This window comes from Somniosus microcephalus, chromosome 7 (genome assembly GCF_052327205.1).
Source record: "Somniosus microcephalus isolate GS21.2 chromosome 7, FLI_Smic_1.0, whole genome shotgun sequence".
In the NCBI taxonomy this organism is placed as follows: domain Eukaryota; kingdom Metazoa; phylum Chordata; class Chondrichthyes; order Squaliformes; family Somniosidae; genus Somniosus; species Somniosus microcephalus.
Window position 1 is genome coordinate 154,380,551 of NC_140993.1, and position 21,514 is coordinate 154,402,064.

Here is a 21,514-nt window from a genome sequence, read left to right on the forward strand (position 1 = left end):
AAGGGGACTATGAGGAATTGGTAGAGGCGGCCGTTCGCCTCGAAGGCGGTGTACGGGCGGTCCTCTGGTCTGATAGGGAGCTGGTGGTACGCTGACTTGAGGTCGATGGTGGAGAACACCCGGTATTGGGCGATTTGGTTCACCATTTCTGATATGCGGGGTAGCGGGTAGGCGTCTAGTTGGGTGTACCTGTTGATCGTTTGGCTATAGTCGATCACCATCTGTTTCTTCTCGCTACCCCTTACCACTACCACTTGGGCGCGCCACGGGCTGTTGCTGCGTTCAATAATGCGCTCTTTCAGGAGCCTGTCTACCTCGGTCGCGATAAACCGCCTGTCCTCCCAGCTGTACCTCCTGCTTTTGGTCGCTATTGGCCGGCAGTTAGGGGTAAGGTTCGCGAATAGCGAAGGCGGCTTTACCTTCAGGGTAGCCAGACCGCACACTGTGAGGGGCGGCTGGGACCCACCGTAATTGAGCGTGATGCTTTGGTGGTAGCACTGGAAATCCAGGCCCAAGATCACGCTTGCACATAGATTCTTCATGATTAGTACTTTAAAATTATCGTATACAGTTCCGTTAACAGACAATTGTACCGTGCAGTAACCCATAATGGTCGATGTCCGGGTTTTATCAGCCATAGAGATGGTACCCCGAGTAGGGACCACCTTTAGGGAGAGTTGTTGTGCCAGTTCAGGGTGGATAAAACTCTCCGTGCTTCCACTGTCAATTAAACATTTAACCCCGCACCCGTTTACCTCGATGTCCACCATTGATTTGGATAGCGGGTGCGGCCTGGTCTGGTCCACTGTGACCGATGCCACTGTAGGGCCCTGACCGAGACAAGATGGCGTCCACGCTGTCTGCTCACAAGATGGCGGACCCCACGAGGTCGGGCAAGATGGCGTCCAAGATGGCCGCTCCCACGGCGCACACGCAGCGGTGGTGGGTTTTCCGGCGGGGTTCCCTCTGCACACCTTCCCGAAGTGCCCCTTCTTACCGCACTTAAAGCAGGTGGTGCCTTTCGCCGGGCACAGGTTTCTGGTGTGCTTCGGCTGCCCGCAGAAGTAGCAGTTGGGTCCCCGACGCGTTGCGGCTGTCGTAGGGCTTCTGGGGGGAGAGCGGGGCCCCGACGGTGTCTTGCTGCCGGGCGGGGAAGATGCCTTCCAAGATGGCGGCGCCCTTGGTGCACACGTGGCGGCGTGGATGGCGCGGGCTGAAGAGTAGGCTTCCGAGTTTCTCTGGGCCACATCCAGGGATCGCGCTCTGTCCGCAGCCTGTTTCAGGTCCAATCCCATTTTTTCCAGCAGTCTCTGCCGGATGTAAGTGGAGCTGAGGCCTGTGATAAAGGCATCGCAAACAAGCTCGTCAGTGTACACTGCGGCTTTTACATCTTGGCACTTGCAGTCTTTGCCAAGCGTTTTCAGGGTGCCTAGGAACTCCTCCACCGATTCCCCAGGTCGCTGTGCGCGAGTAGCGAGCAGATGCCTAGCATACACCTCATTCGTAGGCTGCTGGTAATGCGCCTTTAAGATGTCGCAGGCGGCCGGGTACGTGTCGGCGTCTTGGATGAGGGGGTAAACCCGGTGGCTTACCCAATTCCGCAGAATTCCGAGTTTCATACTCGCAGCGTCCGTAGCGTCTTTGACGGCTGCGGAATTGTCCAGGAAGAATTCCATACACATAAACCAGTGTCCGAAGCGTGCCGATGCGTCCGAAGCATGCTGGTCCAAATCCAAACGTTCGGGTTTCAAGAGTTGATCCATTGTGTTGAAAATTAAGTCAATAAAATTGATGTGCCTCAATAAATCCGAGACTCGATGTTAGCGAAACAAAACAAGGCTTTTATTGACTTAGAAGGTAACACGCAGAGGAGAGGTATCTTCCATCCAGAGGTCTGCCGTACTGGATGTGATGCAGGCTGGGCCAGCTTACATAGGGGCCAGGTATGGGCGGAGCCCTACACACAGTACAATACAATGGTGAGGAAACGGAACTGAGGTAAGGGAAATGAAACTGAAACCAACCACAGTCACAGGCAGAGAATACCAATGAGTGATGAATGGAATATTTCATCACAATAACATTTTCTCATACACCCATGTGCATACCCTTGTACAACTACAAAGCTTTACTCTCCCTTTTCCGACTGCTCCTATGTGGTGCAACCCCTGTGGCTTGAGCAGAGGTAGGTGCAGGCTGCTCTGATCCCTGTTCTGACTGCTGAGACCCTTTTGGCTGACGACCTCTGGGTGTTGGAGCCCATGTGGGCCTCTCCAAAGATAGCTCCACCTGCACCTGTGCAGGGTCAGACTCGGCCATTGAAAGATGGGGCAGCATGTTGGAAACTGATTGAGGGGGGCAACAGGTGACAACTGGGAGCACTTTGAGTGGAGTTCCCACTTCCATGTCCCCTTTCACCATCATCCCTCACTTGGGCCAGCCGCACTCCACTTCTACCACTGTGCTGGAGAGCAGCTTGGTGCAGATCAGTAATGCGCTGTAAGGCCAAAGCTAAGGTATCTGTCAACCGTTTTAGGGCACCAGACATATTGGCATCCAGAGTATGCACAGCCGTGGTCAAGACCTGCATGGACTCATTTGATTGCCGCCATTGATGTTCCACAGAGTTGACCACTCTATTCATCGAAGAAGCCTCTTCACAATGCCCCACGACACCAACCCACTAATGCGTTAGAGGAACTCCTTCATTCTCTCTGCAATTGTGGACTGTATGTGTGGAAAGTCTGTCAGTATATTGCAGACTTTCTGCTGCCCCTCAATGATTCTCCTTTTCAACGATGGCCCCTGGGGTACAGCATCTGTGTCCAGTTGAGCAGAGCTTGGAGTGTGCTGTGCCCTCCAACATGGACTCTCCACTGTTGTTGCTGTCACCACCATCTGCTCTTGCTCAGTTGTGAAGTGTGAATCACGAGGTGTAAATCCAATTATCTGTCTAACTGGACCCACCGAAGTCTGAGTATCTGAGCTGGTGCATGGTAAGATTGAGTCCTGTGACAGCGCACCCTCAGAAGGAATCACCTCCTCTGATTTATCGTCTGAGAGGTCCACTGACTGCTGCTGCACGCGTGAAGGCCCTCGCAAAAAGAAAAGATATGAATTGGTACTGACAAGGTAAGAATGTTGCAAATTAGCATTATGAAGATGATCATATTTCACTCGCTGCTGAAATCAAGTCAGCATGACTGAGTGTCATATTACATGTGGGTCGCTGATATTGAATTCTGTCACCAGATAGCTGGGAGGTCCCCATCTCTCCATCTCTTATTGACCAGGGACGCCGAGATGCCACTGATCTCCAGCGCTTCCTCCTCTGCAGTTGTCTGTGAGATCTGTGGAGGACCACCTCTGGTTCTCTCCCTTTCCCTAGTGTTCTGTGCTCTCCTCCTGCAATGGGGGAAAGAACAGACCTATGAGTGAGTGTAATTGCATGTGTTCACCTGATGGATGCAGTGCATCTGGTGAGTGTGACTATCAGGGTGAGGCATCAAATTGCATAACGATGAGGGTGTGTGGCAGTGGTGGATGATAGATGGGGATGTGAGGAAGTGCATAGAAATAGAAAGATAGGTGCGCTTGCAAGGTAAGTTGGTGTGATGAGTGATGTGATGGAATAGGCTTGACAAGGCAGAGTGAGAGGGTGATCATGTGCACAACAGAATGTAGGTGAATGTTGTGCAACTGTACTCACCTTTCCTGACCTGGTTAGGTCATTAAAATGCTCCTGCACTGAAGCCAGGGTCGTGGCACAATGCTCCTGCTGGTGACCTCCTTGGTCACCTCCAGCCTCGCTTTATACCTGCTGACAGCATCAATACTGTGTCAGTTCCCCTTTTATATTGCCCAGGAATTCCTGGGGGAATTTTGCTGAGGGGTAGAGTTGGACTTGCACCTGCACCTGCATCAAGGGAGAGAGCGGGAATATGGTATTCAGATAGAGGATCAGCCATGATCATATTGAATGGCGGAGCAGGCTCGAAGGGCCGAATGGCCTACTCCTGCTCCTATTTTGTTATGTGCTATGGGGGAGAAATTCAGCATCGCCCCATTTGGGGCGCAAGTATCGGCCGGGCGCAAAGATTAGCACCTGGCGCTAATTATTGCCTCCGACTGCAAACTTGGCTTTTATCGCCCCTGGAGGTGATTGGAGTGCTAAATCAGGCGCTGCACACCTGTCTTAAAGCGCAAAGGCCGAGGAGCGAGGCGCTATCTCAGAGCGCTGGCGAATTTCATGTGATGTCAGTCAGCAATGGAACACAGATACAATGGCGTGGCCATTTCTTAAAGGGGAGCGTTGATCTTGCTCTCCATCCACATCCTGCTCATTGCAGCCTTCAATCTCGGCCTGGAGAGACCTGTACATCAAATCTGCTGGAAAGAACAATGGAGGGAACCAGGGAAAGAGCTCAGAGTGCAGCCTCCACAGTCTCTTCTAAATTGATACAAGGAAGGGCAAATCAAAATGAACCTGCAAAGTGCTGCTCAGTACCCAAAACTCCAGAAGTCTCTCTCTCTCAGAATGCGTGGTGCAAAAATGTCACCAACAAAAATAAGGCAGAAAGCGGCCGCCTTTAAATAGCACTCCCCCAGTCCCTTCCTGACGCAAAACGCTCCCCTCAACCTGTCGTTGCTAGCGGCAGGCGGTAAGGCAAGGGGCGCCACTCAATATCCAGTCCGGGGCGCTACCGGGGTGTTGCACACTCGACTGACGTCACGATCTGCCGGCGCAGGAGATCGTGGCAGTAGTGTTTAGCGCCGCCGCAAAATGTTTAGTTAATTTCGTGAGCAGCGCAAACATCGCCGTGCATGGGCGCTAGTTGCTTTGCGCCCCATTAACGCCCTCTTAAAACGCTAACGGGAGGCGCAAATCAACTGAATTTTTCTCCCTATGTTTCTATCTTTTGTGGTTTTTGCATTGATTACCATGCAAAAAGCAAAATAAATCCATTTTTACATGCAATTTGCAACATCCAATTGTTCCCATTGTTATACTTAGATTCAGACCAAAGGAATATTCTTCATGTCATTGAGAAATGGGCCATTTATTCATCAAAAATTAACTACTTTTTGTTTCAGTTCATTAGGACTGGAGGCTGGCTCTGTAAGGAATTTGCAATTGGTGTTTTATCAACAAAGGGCCTTGTGTTGTATTTTTAAATGATTTGTTGTTGCTCTGCCCATCTCTGCTGCTGTTACCAAGAAGAGAAGCTCTGATACAAATTCTGGATGTTATGTTCTTTTCAATAATATGTCGGAGATTCACAGCCCATTGTCATACACCTTTACCTCATAACTATTTGTAACATTTGAAATAAGTCACACATGCCTCAATAAAGCAGACCACCCCTACTTTATATTCTCGCCTCACATTTGCAAAAAAAGAAAAACAATGCCCTGTAGTTATGTATAACGGGCGGCTGAATGAATATCGCCCATTTTACACTATCGCCCAAAGTCAAAATTAGCAGCAGTAGGCTTTACGTCTCTGTCCTCGATTAGTCAGTGCTGATTCAGAAACAATATACAGTATACAAAAAATAATTTTTGATTTGTTAAAAGGTTTGGATTTCACGTCTTGCATATCAGCTCCAAATACAAACATAGAAACATAGAAGATAGGAGCAGGAGTAGGCCATTCGGCCCCTCGAGCCTGCTCCGCCATATAATGAGATCATGGCTTTCTCCCCATATCCCTTGATCCCTTTAGCCTTAACAAATATATCTAACTCCTTCTTGAATATATTTAATGAATTGGCCTCAACTGCCTTCTGTGGCAGAGAATTCCACAGGTTCATCACTCTCTGGGTGGAGAAATTCCTCCTCATCTCAGTCCTAAATGGCTTACCCCTTATCTTTAGACTGTGACCCCTGGTTCTGGACTCCCCTGCCATCGGGAACATCCTTCCTGCATCTAGTCTGTCTAGTCCTGTTAGAATTTTATAAGTTTCAATGAGATCACCTTTCATTCTTCTAAACTCTAGTGAATATAAGCCCAATCGACCCAATCTCTCCTCATACGTCATTCCTGCCATCCCAGGTATCAGTCTGGTGAATCTTCGCTGCACTCCCTCCATGGCAAGAACATTCTTCCTCAGATAAGGTGACCAAAACTGCACACAATACTCAAGGTGTGGTCTCACCAAGGCCCTGTACAACTGCAGCAAGACATCCTTGCTCCTGTACTCATGGATTTTCATCTCAATGGCACCATTGGCAGGAAGTACAGTAGACGCTTCTCCATAGAGAGGGAAGGAAAATAAGGAGATAAACCAAGCTGGAATATTCTTATGTTCCTCCTAGTGAATGGCTTTTGAATGTCATTGCCTACCATTCTTGCCTGAAGTACGGTGTCTGCACTCAAAATAATGGCCCAGAAATTCAGGTCTCCACGGGTAGTACACACGGGGTACTCACCCGTAGGCCCAATGGAAGTGCCGGTTTCCTGCATGCATTGCGCATGCGCGGGAAACCGGCACTTCCGTTCCTCTGAAAGCAGGGGTTCAGAGGTCGAACGCGTGCGCGGGGGAGGCTGCGCGTGCGCATCGAACTTTTTTTTTTACAGGTTTTCCCGGGAAGGTAAGCCTGCAGAATTTAGAAATGTAAAAAGCAGGCGTAAGGTCTGCTTTTTACAAGGTAAGTGCTGAATTAATTAAAATTATAACATTTTTTCCAAAGGTTTATTATTTTTAAATACTTTAAAGCAAGGTAAGTTTATTTTTTGCCCCGTTAAAAAAAATTTTTTAAATTCAAAAATTTAAATTATTGTTGAAAATAGTTATTTCATTTAATTTATAGTTTATTTAAAAAATGTGATGTTTTTTTCAAATTTATTTGAAGATTTAGTGAAGTTTTGTAAGAAGAAAGGGCCCGTAGTATTTCTAAGTTTGACAGCACTTCCTGTCAGACTTATGAATGGAGCATTCCCTGCTCCGATTGGCTCCCCATGGCCCACGTGATCCCAGGGGATGCTTCGAACTAACTGCGCCCCTGGGATAGGCAAGCACTGCGCGCCGGCAGCTGGACCAGGCCCCGGATCGGAATTCCATCGGGGCCCACAGCTCAACGGCCAGCGCGCTAGGTAAGTGCAGATCGGGGGCTTGTACCCACGGGAAGCCCCCGACCCGAATTTCTGGGCCATTCCCTGGACATCGCTGTAGGAGTTCCTCAGGGCAGTGTCCTAGGCCCAACCATCTTCAGCTGCTTCATCAATTACCTTCCCTCCAACATAAGGTCAGAAATAGGGATGTTCGCTGATGACTGCACAATTCCTCAGATAATGAAGCAGACCATGCCCACATGCAACAAGACCTGGACGACGTTCAGGCTTGGGCTGATAAGTGGCAGGTAACATTTGCGCCACAGTAGTGCCAGGCAATAACTATCTCCAACAAGTGAGAGTCTAACCACCGCCCCATGACATTCAATGGCATTACCATCGCCGAAACCCCTGCCATCAACATCCTGGGGGTCACCATTGACCAGAAACTTAACTGGACCAGCCACATAAATACTGTGGCAACAAGAGCAGGTCAGAGGCTAGGTATTCTGTGGCGGGTGCCTCACACCGCCTTTCCACCATCTACAAGGCACAAGTCAGGAGTGTGATGGAATACTCTCCACTTGCCTGGATGAGTGCAGTTCTAACAACACTCAAGATGCTCGACATCATCCAGGACAAAGCAGCTTGCTTATTTGGCACCCCATCCACCACCTAAATCATTCCCCCCCTCCACCACCGGCGTATCTTGGCTGCAGTGTGTACCATCTACAAGATCCACTGCAGCAACTCACCAAGGCTTCTTCGGCAGCACCTCCCAAATCTGCAACCTCTTCCACCTAGAAGGACAAGGGCAGCAGGCGCATGGGAACGCCATCACCTCCAAGTTCCCCTCCAAGTCACACACCATTCTGACTTAGAAGTATATCGCCGATCCTTCATCATCGCTGGGTCAAAATCCTGGAACTCCTTCCCTAACAGCACTGTGGGAGTACCTTCACCACACGGACTGCAGCGGTTCAAGAAGGCGGCTCACCACCATCTTCTCGAGGGCAACTAGGAATGGGCAATAAATGCTGGCCTTGCCAGCGACCCCCACATCCCATGAACGAATAAAAAAAAATAATGCCTGCAGATAACATGTACGGCCGGAATGTTCCCGTTGCCGTGTGTATAGGTTTAGAGTTGGGTTGGCTCTAAAAATAGCAAAAGCAGGCAGCGTGTTGGGAATCCGCCGTCATCCCACCTCCTCATGCCTTTAACTCGGGCACGTTTGCCAGCACACCATGGACCCGATCGGGAGAAGCGGGCGACATAATTCAAGTAATTAAATCCTTGTTAACAGACCCTTAACAGGCTTTTTAACTGATGCTTCTGAATTTAACAGTATGAGCATGGGAAGCACGCAGCTCTGGAATCGCACCTGTGAAGGGGAGGCAGAAGTTCAGTGGCCATTGTTCGCGGGCAATAATTGACAGCTGGGAATACCAGATAAATACACACACTTTACACCTCATTAGTTGCCTAAGGGAAAGGCTGTTGATGACTCCATTTTGTGCACAGATTTAGTTTCTGGAGTTTGCAGGTCATTTCTGCAACCTCGGAAACCACTATCACCACATTGCTACTCATTATTAGAACGTTGAGGGATTGTCCCTCTGATCACTACTTCACCTACCATCTACTACATCAGCATGGGTGCCACTTATACTGCCTCACCTTGGTCCTCAGAATCAGCCCAAGATGAGCACCACCACTAACAACATCAGCCACACTAACAGCAACAGTAGCAACCACAACAGCAGCCTTCTCCTCAATGACCTGATGCTCCACAAGAGAGAGGGTGGCACCACAGCGCTGCAGCGTGCTGGAGGCAATACCCCCAGCACAGGATATACAGGCAGAGGATGAGCTTCCTCAACATGACTGAGCAGCAATGCTTCAGGAGACTCAGGCTATCGCGCCAGGTCGTCGCAGACATTTGTAGCTTGGTGGAACAAGACCTGCTGCCCAGAGAATCTGGTGGACACGCCTTACCAGTGGCTGTCAAAGTCACCACCACCCTCAACTTCTTCGCCTCAGGCTCCTTCCAGGATCTGCAGCAGACATTTGTGGGATCTCGCAGTCAGACGTCCACAGATGCATCACCCAGGTGACTGATGCCATGTTTCACAAGTCAGCCAATTAGGTGAATTTTGCCACTGATGAAACCAGTGTTACTGAGCGGGCGCTCGGCTTTGCGGCTCTGGCTAAATTCCCACAGGTGCAGGGCGTCATCGACTGCATACATGTGGCCATGAAGCCATCCCATCATCACCCAGGAGTGTTTGTGAAGTGCAAAGGCTTCCACTCCCTCAATGTGCAGCTCATCTGCAACCATAAAAAGATGATCACGCATGTGTGCCAGATTCCCTGGCAGCTGTCATGACTCTTTTGTGCTGCACCAGTCCACCCTCCCTCAACTCTTCGCACCTCCGAACAGACTTACCGGCTGGCTGCTTGGAGACAAGGGCTATCCACTGAAGACGTGGCTCGTGACACCCCTGAGGAGGCCAAGTACTGAGGCCGAGGAGCATTATAATGAGAGCCACCTGTCCACTAGATGTGTCATATAGCAAGCAATAGGCATGCTGAAGATGCGCTTCAGATGCCTTGACAGACCTGGAGGAGCCCTTCAGTATGCACCAGCCAGGGCCTCCAGAATCATCGTCGTCTGCTGCGCGATTACACAACACAGTGCAGCAGCGAGGATTGGCGCACAGCACATAGTTTCTTCTTATTCTTCGGAGGAGGAGCAAGTGGAAGATGAGGAGGAGGAGGGGGAAGCTGAGATGCAGATGCCACCACCTCCCGGATGGCCTCATCATTTACTTAGCTTGCTCGAATGCAGCCACATGCCTGCCACATGCTGCTCCATGCAGGTTGCCATCCTTTCCTTGAAAGAGCACATTGTCGCCATCCCCTGTGACATGGTGGTGCTCATGTTGGAGATAAACTCCTTCATTCTCTGAACATTTGCAGACATAGTGGCTGCAAAAGCTGCCAGAGCCTCATGCAGTTGTTGCTGCCCTTCCAAGATCAAGGGCAGCACGGTGGCATAGTGGTTAGCACTGTTGCCTCACAGCGCCAGGGACCCGGGTTCGAATCCGGCCTCGGGTGACTGTCTGTGTGGAGTTTGCACATTCTCCCCGTGTTTGCGTGGGTTTCCTCCGGGTGCTCCGGTTTCCTCCCACAGTCCAAAGATGTGCGGGTTAGGTTGATTGGCTATGATAAATTGACCCTTAGTGTTAGGGGGATTAAATACGTGGGGTTACGGGGATAGGGTGGGATATGTGTTGGTGTAGGGGTTACGGAGATCGGGTGGGATATGTGTCGGTGCAGGCTCGATGGGCCGAAATGGCCTCTATCTGCACTGTGGGGTTTCTGTGATTTCTGTGATTTCTGTGATCACCCTCTTTCTCGGTGGTCCCCGAGGCTCAGTGTCTGCATGCAGCTCAGCAGAGCTTGGAGTGTCCTGCGCCCTCCAGTGAGGAGTCTCCACTGCTGACCCTGCCAACACCATCTGCTCTTGCTCACTTGTGAATTGTGAGACACCAGGTGACAACTCTACACTATGGTGCACAGGACTCACCGAGGTGTGTGTATCTGTGCTGGTGCTGGCTGCGCTTGGGTTTGGTGACGCTGCACCCTCAGAGGCTGGAGCTTCCTCTGAGGAGTCATCTTCCACCTCCAGCTGGACAGTTGAGGGGGCAATTGATGGACCTGTGGTAGAGTAAAGAGAGGAATTAGAAGTGTTATATTAACAATGGTAATGTTACCATTATGCACATGATGACATTTCACTGGCTGTTGACATGAGTCAGCATATGGATGACTGTTGTATGCCATGTGGCTTTATGAGATGTGATTCTGTCACCAGATTCCTGGGTTGTGCCCCTCTCGCTGTCTCCCACTGCCAGCGAGTTTCGAGTTCCTGAAATTTCCAGAGCTGCCTCCTCTGCTGCTGTGAGGTGTGCAATGACCGGAGGGCCACCTCTCCCTCTCCCTGTTCTCTCCCTCTCCCTGTTGTTCTGGGCTCTCTTCTCCTGCAAAGAGGGAAAGAAGAGAAGTTTGAGTGAGAGTGATGGAATGAGTGTAAGGAATAGATGGGTTACATTTGCAGAGGGTGACTATGAGGGAGTGTGGTGCCAATGCCAAATGGCCTCCTTCTGTGGTGTTACTTGCTATGATTGCATTAGGATGAGGGTGAGTGTGAGGGATGGTTAGTCAGATGGGGATGTAAGTATGCACATACAGAGAGAGGGATAGTGGACGAACAACGTATGTTGGTGTAAGGAATGATATGCAGGAGTAGGCTTGGGAAGGCAGAGTAATGGAGCTGTGTTGACAGGCACTTCAGGATGAGGGTGAGTTTGGTATTGCACTCATCTTTCCTGACCTCATGAGATCATTGAAGCGCTTCCTGCACTGTATCCAGGTCCTCGTGACCACATCGCTGCCGCTGACCTCCTCAGCAATATCCAGCCAGGCTTTCTTTGTTGCTTGTGGAGGTCTCCTTTGCTTGTCAGCGGGGAAGAGGACCTCCCTGCGTGCTCTGATAGCCTCCACAAGAGTATGCAAGGAAGAATCTGAGAACCGGGGTGCAGCCCTCTGCCTTTGGCTATCCATGTTTCAAAAGTTTTATCTGTCCTGTGGCCTTTCTTTCACACCATCCACCCTCCTCTGGAAACCTTCAAGTGAGTTTAGTGCAAGGCTACTTTAAATATTGGCGCTGGAAATGTGTCATCGATGACGTCATCAGACCCGCACCATTTAATAGGGTTGGGAAACGCGGATGACTCTTTCAGTTGGGGCTATTAAGTGAAAGTCGCTCCGCGTTGGTGAAAACATCGCGTTTCGGACCCGCTACGCCACCCGCCCACACGCACCCAACCCGATGCAAAGGTGAAAATTCTGGCTGTCCAAAGTGTTGACAAGTACATAATTACAACCCAATGCAAGCCATAATTTCTAAGACTATGTTGCCTGCATAGTTTATGTCAGAAATGTTACCCATGAATGGGAGTATAGTGCCACAATTTATTCTTATTGTTGCCTTCATGACATTCCAACTGATTGCAGCAAAATCTTCTATTATGTAGTTCTGATGTATGTAAATCACTATTTTCCCAAGTTTAGATTACCATACAGTAATGATTAGCTAGCCCACTTGTATATGAATTTGTTTTCATAGAACATTTTTGCCTGATTTGTCAATTTATTGTGAAAATAATTTGGTAAGTTTAATATTTTTTCACTTATTCAAAATCTATTTTTATTCACTCTGCACGATCTGTTCTGGTAAGTCAACTGGTTTAAGGTACAATGTCACTTTCAAATTCTAACTCCTATGATTTACTATAAGATGGTGAAACGCAGCATTAAATTAATAATACATTATTATATTGTTTTGCCTAGATTCCAGGGAGATAGTTTAATGGAAGAATCTGATGATGGAACACAGATGTCGCACTCCCCTGAACAAGCAGTCCCTGAGCCCCAAGCAGTGTGTGAGTAAGAACGTTTCTATGTAAAAGAATAGATTTGGAATAAACTATAAAGTGTGGTACAGGTCACAGAACCAAGGGGGTGATTTTAACTCTACCTGCTTGACAGAAACCATCAGAACCCGATTGCAATTTTAACTCGGCGACCTGAGTGGGAAGTCGCGGTGAGCTTCCTGCCAGGTCAACTTAGTTGGGAAGGGGCCAGAAGAGACCCAGAGAGGTATTTAAAAAAAATTGTAGGACCAGGAGGAGTAGGTGCCCCACAAAGGAGATCTTAGGCCTCCCCTGCCGTGGACTCATTCCCCCCCCCCAGCCACCCCTTCCCATTCACAAGACTCCCATGGGACAGCCCTGGCAGTCGATCATTCCACATATCTGGCCTCGGTGGGTGGCCTCTGGGCTGTGCGATTTTCTGACGTTTGCCGCCAACTTCCCGGCCCGAACAGGTGAGGAGTCGGCCGGTGGTATTTAAATCAGCCCTGAGTGTTAAAACACGCCAAGCCTAATTTCTTGAGCAGCGGGTGAGTTACTAACTCACACGGCCATTCACCCAGCAGAAATTGTCCCGGAATTAAAGTCGGGCCTTGACGATTATTTTATATGAGTAAATAGAATGATGGATGCCACAAATCCTAAGGGTGGGGACAGTGGGGATGAATGTATGCTAGAAATCTGTATCCCTAAAATCAACTCAACACCAGCGGATGAATTACTTCCTCACTGTCTGTTCATCTACTATAGAGATGTCAACTTTTAAATATTAAGAATAAGTGAGATAGCCCTTGCAAAAGTTACGGGGAGTTTGGGGATTTTCTCAAGAGCCCCAGTGGTGTCCAGAACAAAAGCCCCTCCCCCCACCACTCATCGATTTTAAGCATTTTTGGAGGCAAAAAAATGGCTTTCCTTGCAAAGTAATGCTGTTTATTTGGATGTACAGCCCTGACAAAAAAAATAAAGATCGGATGCAATTAAGGTGGTGTTCCACAAGGAGGCAAAGTATAAATCGAGCGGGAGGCCCAGAGAGAGCGTAGATCGGAGCAGCGAGGAGGCAGAGTACCTCCAATGAAAACAACAACAAACAAAAGCAACAACTGCAAAACAGCTAAAGTGACGTCACAACCAGGGAAGGAGCTGATTGGTGAGTATAAGGTAAGTGTTTCTAGTTAATAGTCTATTAAGTAAAGGCATGGCAGGGCAGCTCAGTCCCGTGGAATGCACCTCCTATGCCATGTGGGGACTCCAGAATGCTTCCCATGTCCTGAACAACCACGTGTGCAGGAGTTGTTGTCAGCTGGAGGAGCTCATGCTCTGGGTTTTGAAGCTTGAGTAGCAGCTGGCGTCACTGCAGTGCATCCGTGAGGCTGAGAGCTTCGTGGATAGCACATTTCAGGAGATGGTCACCCCGCAGATAAAGAGTGTGCAGGCAGAGAGGGAATGGGTGACCACCAGCCAGAAGAGGAGGACCAAGCAGGTAGTGCAGGAGTCCCCTGAGTGCATCTCACTCTCCAACCAGTATTCCGTTCTAAATACTGGTGAGGGCGATGGTTCCTCTGGGGAGTATAGCCAGAGCCAAGTCTGCAGCACCACAGATGTCTCAACTGTACAGGGGGGAGAGGAAGAACAGTGGAAAAGCAATAGTGGTAGGGGATTCGATAGTTAGGGGAGCAGATAGGCGTTTCTGTGGCCACAGGTGTCACTCCAGGATGGTATGTTGCCTCCCTGGTGCCAGGGTCAAGGATGTCACCGAGCAGCTGCAGAACATTCTGAGGCGGGAGGGTGAACAGCCAGAGGTCGTGGTCCATATCAGGACTAACGACATAGGTAGAAAAAGGGATGAAGTCCAACAGGCAGATTTCAGGGAGCTAGGAAAGAGATTAAAAAGCAGGACCTCAAAGGTAGTAATCTCCGGATTACCTCCAGTGCCACGCGCTAGTGAGTATAGAAATAGGAAGATAGCACAGGTGAATGCATGGCTGGAAAGATGGTGCAGGAGGGAGAGCTTTAAATTTCTGGGGCATTGGGACCAGTTCTGGGGGAGGTGGGACCTGTACAGGCCAGACAGGTTGCACCTCAACTGAGCTGGGACCAATATCCTCACGGGGAGGTTTACTAGTGCTGTTGGGGAATGTTTAAACTAATTTGGCAGGGGGATGAGCACCAGGATGTAACATTAGAAAGGGAAAATAAAGTGCTCAAAGGATTGGGAGAGGCAGAGAGCACTAAAGTAAGAAATAGTAAGTTATTGTTGGGGGATCAATCTAAGAGTGAATACAGGATGGTCTAAGATGGGTTTACTGTGTATGTATGTGAACGCTCGAAGCGTAGCAAACAAGGTAAGTGAGCTACAGGCACAAATAGTCAGATGGGAATATGATGTGGCAATAACTGAGACCTGGCTCAAAAAAGGGCAAGATTGGGTATTAAATATTCCTGGTTATAGAGTGTTCAAGAAAGAAAAGGAAGGAAAGATAGGAGGTGGTGTGGCATTATTGGTCAAGGAGAATTGTTACAGTGCTGGAGAGGGTAGATGTCCTGGAGGGGTCAAGGACAGAATCTATATGGCTAGAGTTAAGAAATAATAGAGGTACCATTACACTACTAGGTGTATTCTATAGACCACCAAATACTGGGAAAGATATGGAGGAGCAAATTTGCAGAGAAATTACAGAGAGGTGCAAGAACTATAGAGTAGTAATAATGGGGGACTTCAACTATCGTAATATAGACTGGGATCGTAATAGTGTTAAGGGCAGAGAAGGGGAAGAATTTCTGAAGTGTGTTCAGGAGAACTTTCTTGATCAGTATGTTTCTGGCCCAGCGAGGGAGGAGGCATTGTTGGATCTGATTCTAGGGAATGAGGTAGGTCAAATGTGTTGTGTATGTACCTTTAAGAGAATAACTGGTCTCAGACTGCAATACCGGCAGTGACCACCCCTGCATAAAAGGCGCTAGAGAGCCTCTGTGTTTTTAGTTTCACTATTGACTTCCACCAGCAAAGACTTATTTTGTTCCACTCCTGCTGTCCGTGTCTCAATCATTCACGGACGTAATACTGGCGACGAGTAAGAAACGAACTTACCTGCAACTCGGCAGCACCTCAGACGACTATATTGAAGGTCGAAGCCAGAAGAAAGAAAAAAAAAAAAATTAAATCCAAAGAAACTCGAGAAACGGGCGTCGACCGTGGGCAACCGCCCTCCAAATTGTCGGATTGAAAACTTGCAGGAGAGACTGTCAAGAGCCAGGCTTGGTTCCCCGGTCTGTGGTTTCCCAGCTAATCGGGCTGGTGGCAGGTAGTGCACTGATCCTTCCTGGGCTGCGGCGGGCTAGAGCTCGATCGGGTGGCTTTTCAACGGGGCCGGGCAGCGAGTCGGGAAGCAAAGAGAGAGAGAGAGGGTGGAGCACACAGGGCGCGGCCGGTGCTTCGAAGCCGGGCAGCATTCGGACCTAAGAAGAGGGAGGGAAGTGTCCCAGAGGGTCCGCTCCACGACGGGAAAATAATTTTAAAAAAAATATTAAATGCGCAAGAAACCGTGGAAAGCAGCGCTAACAACAGCGGGGAAGAAGGCAAAGCGCGGGGAGGCGCCATTTTGTTAAATCGGGGAAGAAGGCAAAGCGCGGGAGGCGCCATTTTAGATTTGCAAGATGCCGAAGACTGGCTGTATCACTGCTTTTGAAAATACAATAGAGGACTGGACCACGTATGTGGAAAGAGTCGAGGTATATTTCGAGGCAAACGAAATAGCGGAGGAGAAAAAGGCATCGATATTGCTAAACTTAATGGGCGCTAGAACGTACGGCCTATTGCGGGACCTGATTACTCCAGCCAAACCGAAGGCGAAGAGTTTTAACGAAATTGTTGCTGTCCTACAGGAACACCTAAACCCTGCACCGCTGTTGATAGCAGAAAGATTTAAATTGCACAGGAGAACTCAGCACAAAGATGAGAGCAATGCTGAGTATCTTACAGAACTACGCAAGCTATCAAAGCACTGCCAGTTCGGAGCAGGACTGGCAGATACCCTATGGGACAAATTTGTCTGTGGACTCCTGAGTGAAGGAACACGGAAGAAGTTACTCTCAGAGAAAGAGCTGACGCTAGATAAGGCTTTCAGCGTGGCAGTATCGTATGAAGCAGCAGCCAGGGGAGCTGCAGAAATTCAACAAAAACCACAGGAATACGGCACCCACGAAATGACACGGGGATTTGCAAAATGTTATCGCTGCGGCAGAACTAACCATGACCAGAAGGACTGCTGGTCCAAAGACAAAATATGCAGGCAATGCGGGAAGATGGGACACATTGCACGAGTTTGCAGGTCTGGGAAGAAGACCAGCGACAACAAAAAGGCTACTAAGGAACCGTACAAGAAAGTACAAAAGATGACGGACAGTAGTTCTGAAGACCAGATGAGCGATAGTGAATCTGGGCACAGGAGACTAAGCTGTCTCAAACTTCACAATGTAATCGCAAAAGAGGATCACCGAACCATTTGGGTCACCCTCACGATAGCAGGGTCCCAAGTTAAAATGGAATTGGATACAGGATCAGCGCTAACCTTCATGAATCGACGAGACTACGAGCGGCTATTTTCACACATACCCTTGAGAGAGACATCCATCATCTTGACGACGTATACGGGGCAAAAAGTATACCCCAGAGGAAAAATAAGGGTGCCTGTCGAATACAACGGCAAGAAAATATGGAAATTGTATCTCTACATACTGCCAAATGGTGGACCACTGTTATTGGGACGGGAATGGATCAGGAAGATAAACTTAGATTGGCACTCCATTCACGCAATGATGGTGGACGGTAAAAAAGATGAAGACGTCACTCCTGGACGATTGTCAACAATCTTAGCTAACGCCAAAGAGGTATTTCAACAAGAACTGGGCACGCTTAAAGGCGTAACCGCCTCGATAAAAATAGAAGAGAATGCAGTTCCCAAGTTTTTCAAAGCAAGACCGGTACCATATGCAATTTGCCCAGCCGTCGAGGCAGAGCTGGAGAATCTGGAGAAGGCAGGCGTGTTGTCTAAGGTCGACTGGAGCGAGTGGGCGACACCAGTCGTTCCTGTCATGAAGAAAACATTAAGCAATAAGTCCGGGGAGCCAAGGAAGATTCGCATCTGTGGGGATTTCAAGGTGATGGTGAACCCAGTCCTTCACACAGTACAATATCCTCTTCCAAGGATAGAAGACATCTTCGCCTCACTGTCTGGAGGGATGCGTTTTACAAAAGTTGACCTAGCACAAGCATATTTACAGATGGAGGTTGAAGAGTCCTCTAGGAAGTATCTCACGATAAACACTCACAAAGGTCTTTACCAGTATCATCGATTGGTATTCGGAGTAGCATCGGCTCCGGCGATATGGCAAAGAGCGATGGAACAAGTCCTGCAAGGGATTCCGGGGACTCAGTGTTACTTGGACGACATCCTTGTGACAGGTGAAGATGACAGTGAACACCTTAACAACCTAGAACAGGTGCTCACTAGACTACGGGAACATGGGCTGCGAGCCAACCGCCCCAAGTGCGAATTTTTTAAGAAACAGATACGTATTGTGGCCACGTGATTGATGAAGAGGGGTTACATAAGTCCCCTGACAAAATTGAAGCGGTTGTTAAGGCCCCAGCGCCTGAAAACGTGTCGCAACTGAGGTCATTCCTCGGGTTGGTGAATTACTATCATAAGTTTTTGCCGAATTTGTCGACAATTCTGCACCCACTGAACGCCCTGCTACGAACGGGGGTAGCATGGAAATGGAGCGATGATTGTAAACGTGCTTTTCGGAAGAGTAAGGATTTAATCACTTCGAAGGAAGTATTGGCTCACTAGAACCCAGCACTGCCAATCAGGCTGGCATGTGATGCGTCTCCCTACGGCATTGGGGCGGTACTGTCACGTAAATTCCTTGATGGTTTAGAGAGGCCGATAGCTTTTGCGTCACGCTCGTTAACTTCTGCCGAGCGTCACTACGCTCAGATTGACAGAGAGGCCCTCAGCCTAGTGTGGGGGGTGAAGAAGTTCAATCACTACCTGCATGGTCAAAAATTTACTCTACTAACCGATCATCAACCTCTTGTCTCCATTTTCAACCCTCAGAAGGGCCTACCGATAATGACAGCGCAACGGCTGCAGAGATGGTCCCTTTTCCATGGGGCGCACCAATATGACATCGAGTACAAAGGAACTAAACAGCATGGAAATGCTGATGGATTGTCACGCCTACCGTTGCCGACGGTGGAAGAAGAAGACCTTGCAGTGGATCCAATGGAGTTATTCCACTCGACCATAGTCGAATGTCTCCCTGTGACGAATGCAACCATAGAAAAGGAAACATGGAATGACCCGACACTATCATGGGTCTATGATTTAACGGTGAAGGGATGGCCAGCACATGGCGAACCACTGCTGCCAGCATTCTCGCCGAGAAGAGAACAGTTGTCAGTGTGAAGAGGAACCTTGATGTGTGGATCCAGAGTAGTAATTCCACCTAAGTTGACGGATAGAGTGCTCAATGAGCTTCATGAGGGTCATCTGGGTGGGGTAAAAATGAAGAACTTAGCCAGAGCGTTTGTGTGGTGGCCGGGAATCGATAGAGAAATCGAAGAGATGACCAAGAGCTGTGCAGGATGCCAGAAGGTCCAAAACGCCCCACCACAAGCTCCTCTGCATCCATGGGAGTGGCCCTCATCTCCATGGCAAAGGGTGCACATTGATTTTGCTGGTCCCTTCATGGACTCGATGTTTTTAATTGCGGTGGATGCACATTCAAAGTGGCCAGAGGTAATAAAAATGTCCTCAACCACCACGGAAAAAACTATCACAGTTTTACAAACCATATTCACCAGGAATGGGCTGCCTGAACAGATTTGCTCTGACAATGGACCACAGTTTGTGTCTGAAGAGTTCCGGAGGTTCTTAAAGAACAATGGTGTTAAGCATTACACATCTGCCCCATATCATCCAGCCACTAATGGATTGGCCGAGAGGTTTGTCCAAACATTCAAGAAGGCTATCAAGGCAATGTGTAATGAAGATATACCCCTACAACACAAGGTGGACAACTTCTTGTTTGCCTACCGGAATGCGACACATGCAGTTACCAACCAAACTCCAGCCATGATGTTCTTCAATCGAAGACTACGATGCCGCTTGGGTTTGGTTAAGCCAAACGTCCGAAGAGATGTGGAGAACAGGCAGTTTCAGAATATGAATGAAAGGCCGACCAGGAGTTTTAAGATAGGTCAACCAGTTTTGGCCCGGGACTACCGCACTGAGAAATGGCAGCCAGGAACGATTTGTACACGACAAGGACCTCTCATGTATACCGTGGACGTTGGGGAGAGCATTGTAAGACGCCATGTTGACCAAATTCTAGAGTCACTGGAAAACGTCAACTCCACACCACGATCTGATACACCTGGTAATGAAATCGACGTTCCAATTGCAGCTACCACAGAACCGGTAATATTGGAAGCAGATGAACCAAACAACGACATTGATCCCGACTCAACATTGCCAGAAGAACCTGATACCCCAAAGAGGCGTTATCCAGACAGAATCAGGAAGCCTCCTCAAAGACTGAACTTATAATTGCTTAAACTTAACCAATGTATCTAGCAACAGTAATTGTGATTGTAATTAGTTATCATTTAGTTGTTAAATGAATGTTATGTACTGTTAATCTAAAAGGGGAGGAATTGTTGTGTATGTACCTTTAAGAGAATAACTGGTCTCAGACTGCAATACCGGCAGTGACCACCCCTGTATAAAAGGCGCTAGTGAGCCTCTGTGTTTTTAGTTTCACTATTGACTTCCACCAGTAAAGACTTATTTTGTTCCACTCCTGCTGTCCGTGTCTCAATCATTCACGGACGTAATAAAATGGAGCAAGTTTCAATAGGGGAACATTTAGGGAACAGTGGTCATAGTATCATAAGGTTTAGAGTAACTATGGAAAAGGACAGGGAGCAATCTCGAGTAAAAATGTTTAACTGGGGAAGGCCAATTTCAGAGGGATAAGAACGGATCTAGCCTCGGTAAACTGGAATCAAAGATTGGCAGGCAAAACTGTAATGGAACAATGGGCTGCCTTTAAAGAGGAAATAGTTCAGGTACAGTTGAGGTACATTCCCACTAGGGGGAAAGGCAGGGCAACTAAAGCCAGGGCTCACTGGATGACGAAAGAGATAGAGGGCTGGATTTTGCCAATGATGAGCTTCTGGAGGCGGGACTCGCACTTTTACGGTTTTAGTTCCGCCTCCATCGACTTCTGGCCAAGCCACGCTATTTTCCCTTGATTGACCTTGTTAAGCCCGCCCAGCGGGCTTAGCAGGCTAATTAAGGGAAAGCCGGTGACAGAGAACGTCAGCGTATGACATTTCATCTGTCAAAAATTTTGCTCTGTGAAGCTGTCAAACTCTGACATTCTCTGTTGTTTGATGAGTCCTTGTATTCAAGACTCATCGAACCTACCTGCTGAGCAGAAATCAGATGGCTATTGCTCAGAGAATGCAGCAGCCACCTGTCATCACTGCCGGTGAGATGCGGGAGTCTCTGGTTCCCCAACTTTTGAAACCTGCAGAAAGAAACAAAGGTAAGTAAATATTTTCTATCACTTTACACTCACCTCACACACTTACCTCTCCACACCTGCAACCATCACTCACCTCCACAGCACACTTTTCAACCCTGCAGACCCCCGCAGGCCCACTGCTCACCTCAGTGACCCTGCCGACATCGGGAACCCCGCACTTGCAGGGGTAAAATGGGGTAATCCTCTTAACTGCTGGGTACCCGCCTCCTGGGAAGATGGCACGGAGGCGGGTTGGGGGCGGGATGGGCACCCGCCCCCAGATTCTGCCATTTTCCCAGCAGTCCTGCCTCCCCAGGGCTGGCAAAATTCCCCCCAGAGAATATGATGAAGCAGAAAAAGAGTGCAT

At 48.7% G+C, this 21,514-nt stretch overlaps 1 protein-coding gene across 1 annotated transcript in view; it reads left to right on the forward strand.

Annotated features, from left to right (window-relative positions):
- c7h8orf34 (chromosome 7 C8orf34 homolog) overlaps positions 1-21,514 on the forward strand; it is an 880,642-nt gene that overhangs the window by 611,588 nt on the left and 247,540 nt on the right. The window contains exon 9 of the mRNA XM_085993120.1: positions 12,473-12,564. Within this exon, the coding sequence (XP_085849246.1) occupies positions 12,473-12,564 (92 nt within the window). The remainder of the gene's footprint in view (positions 1-12,472; positions 12,565-21,514) is intronic.